General features: G+C 40.5%; 1 protein-coding gene across 1 annotated transcript in view; it reads right to left on the bottom strand.

Moving 5' to 3' along the window:
- Nucleotides 1-508, bottom strand: part of LOC109291987 (testis-expressed sequence 29 protein-like) — an 8,451-nt gene extending 7,943 nt beyond the window's left edge. The window contains exon 1 of the mRNA XM_019509240.1: nucleotides 271-508. Within this exon, the coding sequence (XP_019364785.1) occupies nucleotides 271-340 (70 nt within the window). The 5' untranslated portion in view covers nucleotides 341-508. The remainder of the gene's footprint in view (nucleotides 1-270) is intronic.
- Nucleotides 509-3,050: the final 2,542 nt, after the last annotated feature.

Below are 3,050 nucleotides of genomic sequence, written 5' to 3'. Positions count from 1 at the left end.
AAAAAAGAGAAGGACTGGGTTACTTACAGTGGTACCTGCACATGGATTTAAACTTGTAAGCTACCAAATTTGAAATTTGTGGCCCGAGATTCCAGGTACAAGTTTTCTCGTGGAAAATAACTATGACAACTAGAGAAAGAAAGATCTTGGGCATAACCAATCCCTGAATACCAATCCACTCTACTGAAGTGAACAGAATTATTCCTGAGTTTGAGTCCACTTGCAAAACAAGCCCCCTGCATCTGTGTTGTCTCAATGGGTTTGACTTACCTTGCACATTTATCAGATTAACCAGAATCAGAGCTAAAAGTGTGGAAAAGATCAACCTCTTTCTCAGCATGGTTGCACCAGTACCTTACATAAAGTGCGTGCACCAGGAAGCAAGAGAGAAGTCTGCAGTCTCTACCCAAAGGGAGATCTGACTGTATTTAAAGCAAACCCCTGGGCTCAGCCCACTTCAAATCTTCCTGAAAACAGCAGGTTGCAAACTGGCCTGATGACATGCTCAAAGATGAATCTGTGGTGGTTGAGGGCTGCTGGATTCTCATTAGTCAGTTGCCACACAATGTCACTGAAATAACCTTTAACACAAACTATGGAGGCCAATTGCAGGTTGATGAGAGAGGCAGTCATGGAAAAGGCCATAAACTATAGCAACACCAATAATGATGTCACCAGATGTGCTTCTGGCACTGTTTGTTTCTCAAGACAAATTTTTAAATTAGCTTCCACTGAGGAATTTGAAAATCCCGATACAACTCTTGACAAACAGAAAGTGCCCCAGGCAGCTGGAGATAGGGTGAGTGTCAACCTGCTGTTTTTACCATGTCATAAGGAATGCATTTGAATGGTAAGAATAGTAACATAACAGCCAAAAAGCTTGGATGGATATTTAATTGGAAAGCCCTCTTTCAGTTATTACAACTTACATGCAAGCACCCCAGGACTGCTATTTTCCACACTGTATCTCAGCTCAAAGGTAAATAAATGCATTTGGAGTATCTGATTGATGTTAGCAAGCTGAAACACCTATTCTGCATGACTTTGTTGGTTGAAGGTAACTATATAACTGATATACCTCTGAGTATACAAAAAGGGATCCTCTGGCACAGACTCCAGTGGCCATTCACCCATCTCTGCTCACAGGATAGAGTCAGAGCCAAGAAACCTATATTTGCTGTAGCAAATTCCCAGCTGCAGTGTTGGCTGTTTAGGCTTTTAGCAGCTAACGAAATGAAAGCAACATGGAAGCCTGCTCCTTTTATTTAAATACTGTTATTGAAACAGCTGTGGGCCTAATGCTGATTAGAAAAAAAATAGCAGTGTCACACCAGTGTAAATTTACTGTGAGGGGATTCGGACTCACACTCATTAACTTTGGGATGGTCTGATCTTTATACCTCTGAAACCTTTCCTTAATATTGCATCAAGCTAGTTTCTCAGCACTGAATTTCTGTCAAGTTACCTCCATCTCAGGGGCTTGCCTAAGGCATTATTCTTGTAATCATGCTTTTGTGGTGCAAGACAGATTTTTTTTTTTTGGTTTGCAGTGAAAAGAAGCTGAGGTTCATTAACATCTACAGCTGTTCAGTTTCTGCTATAGCTTCCTCCACTGTTACAAGTTGCAACCTAAAGTTGATTGAACTTCTCTATAAAATTGTGAATGGATTATTAAGATTGCTTGATCAAGATTGTGGCTGTATAGAGCATCAATATAATGCACAGGCCAAGAATATTTAGATAATTGACTCTTATGAGTGTGAATGTGAATCCCAATGTTAGTTTTTACATTTTCTGAGTGAAATACATTACAATCCTATTATAATAATCCCCCATGGAACCAGGAGAAAAGTTCATTAACAGAGGGTGCTTGCTATAACAGGGTTAATCTATTCACTGCATCATCAAAATTGCAACAATTGGTTCCTCCTGCTGGGCTTGTTAAAAGGAGAGGGGTTTGTTTCAACAGGGTTTGATACAATGAGGTTCTACTGTATTTCTCTTAGGGAGGAATGAATTGAAACAGTGCAGGAAAAAGAAGGTAGGATATACCCACCCGGTTCATTGAACTGAGTTAGATTCAGCTCCAGTAAGATTTCTGGTTTCTCATATTTTTTTTGCATGCGTGGGTGGGTGGGTGAGGTGCACTTCCTCTGTGTGCAGGTTACTGAGCCCCTCAGAATTTGGTTTATCTGGATATTTGCAAGCGTTGGACATGTCAGCAGGAATGCTCAGCCTGATCTGCCTCACTCTTCCCAGAAACATGAATATGCTTAGATTTTTAAGGCCAGAATGGGTTATTGAAGCTAGTCAGACCCCCCCTGTATAATCCAGGCCATAAGCTTTCTGCGTTAGTCCCTGCCCTACACAGATTTTTCCTCATAGCTAAGCAGTGTCCAAACTGCAGCGTAAAAGCCAAATGCAGCCCAGAGAATCCTAAAATACCTCTCTTGTCTGTCATCCCTGAACCAGAGGGCACAAGTCTGTTGTATGTTTGTATTGCTGTTGAAAGCCTGTAAGAACTTTTCATCTTTCTGGACAAAAACCAAGTACAATTGTATTAAAGTATTTACATTAATATGTTTAAATCAGAAGGCCTGGATGACTCTTACTTGAGCCCTCTAACTGAGGAGATCTTTGCCCTATTGTTAATTTTAAGCAGTCTGGAAGTCCAAGTAAATTTGTAAGGACTGGAGAAAAGCTAGTGTTGGGCTGAAAAAGATCAAGCAGGATGGAATATTGAATGAGGGCAAGCTTACTGAAGGCCAGTTAGTATGCCATCAATGCTTGGCCACGTAATGGGACAGCGGGTGTAAAATTTGATTAATAAAGGATAGGAATGTAATTAATGCCAGCCAGCATACTTTTATAGGAAATGGGTCTTGTCAGACAAAGGAGGATTCAAGCTGGGTTGAAACAGATAAATGTGTAGATATTGTGGATTATCTTAAGTATTTTTCTTGATTTCTTATGGCACTGTAAATGAAAAATCGGCACTATTCCAAAACAATGAAGACATGACAGCATAGGGACTGGCCTGGCAGATCTCA

The sequence above is a fragment of the Gavialis gangeticus genome, unplaced genomic scaffold (genome assembly GCF_001723915.1).
Source record: "Gavialis gangeticus isolate Ggan-Ray unplaced genomic scaffold, GavGan_comp1, whole genome shotgun sequence".
Lineage (NCBI taxonomy): Eukaryota > Metazoa > Chordata > Crocodylia > Gavialidae > Gavialis > Gavialis gangeticus.
Note: the sequence above shows the minus strand (reverse complement) of the source record. Positions and strands in the feature narration are given on the sequence as shown.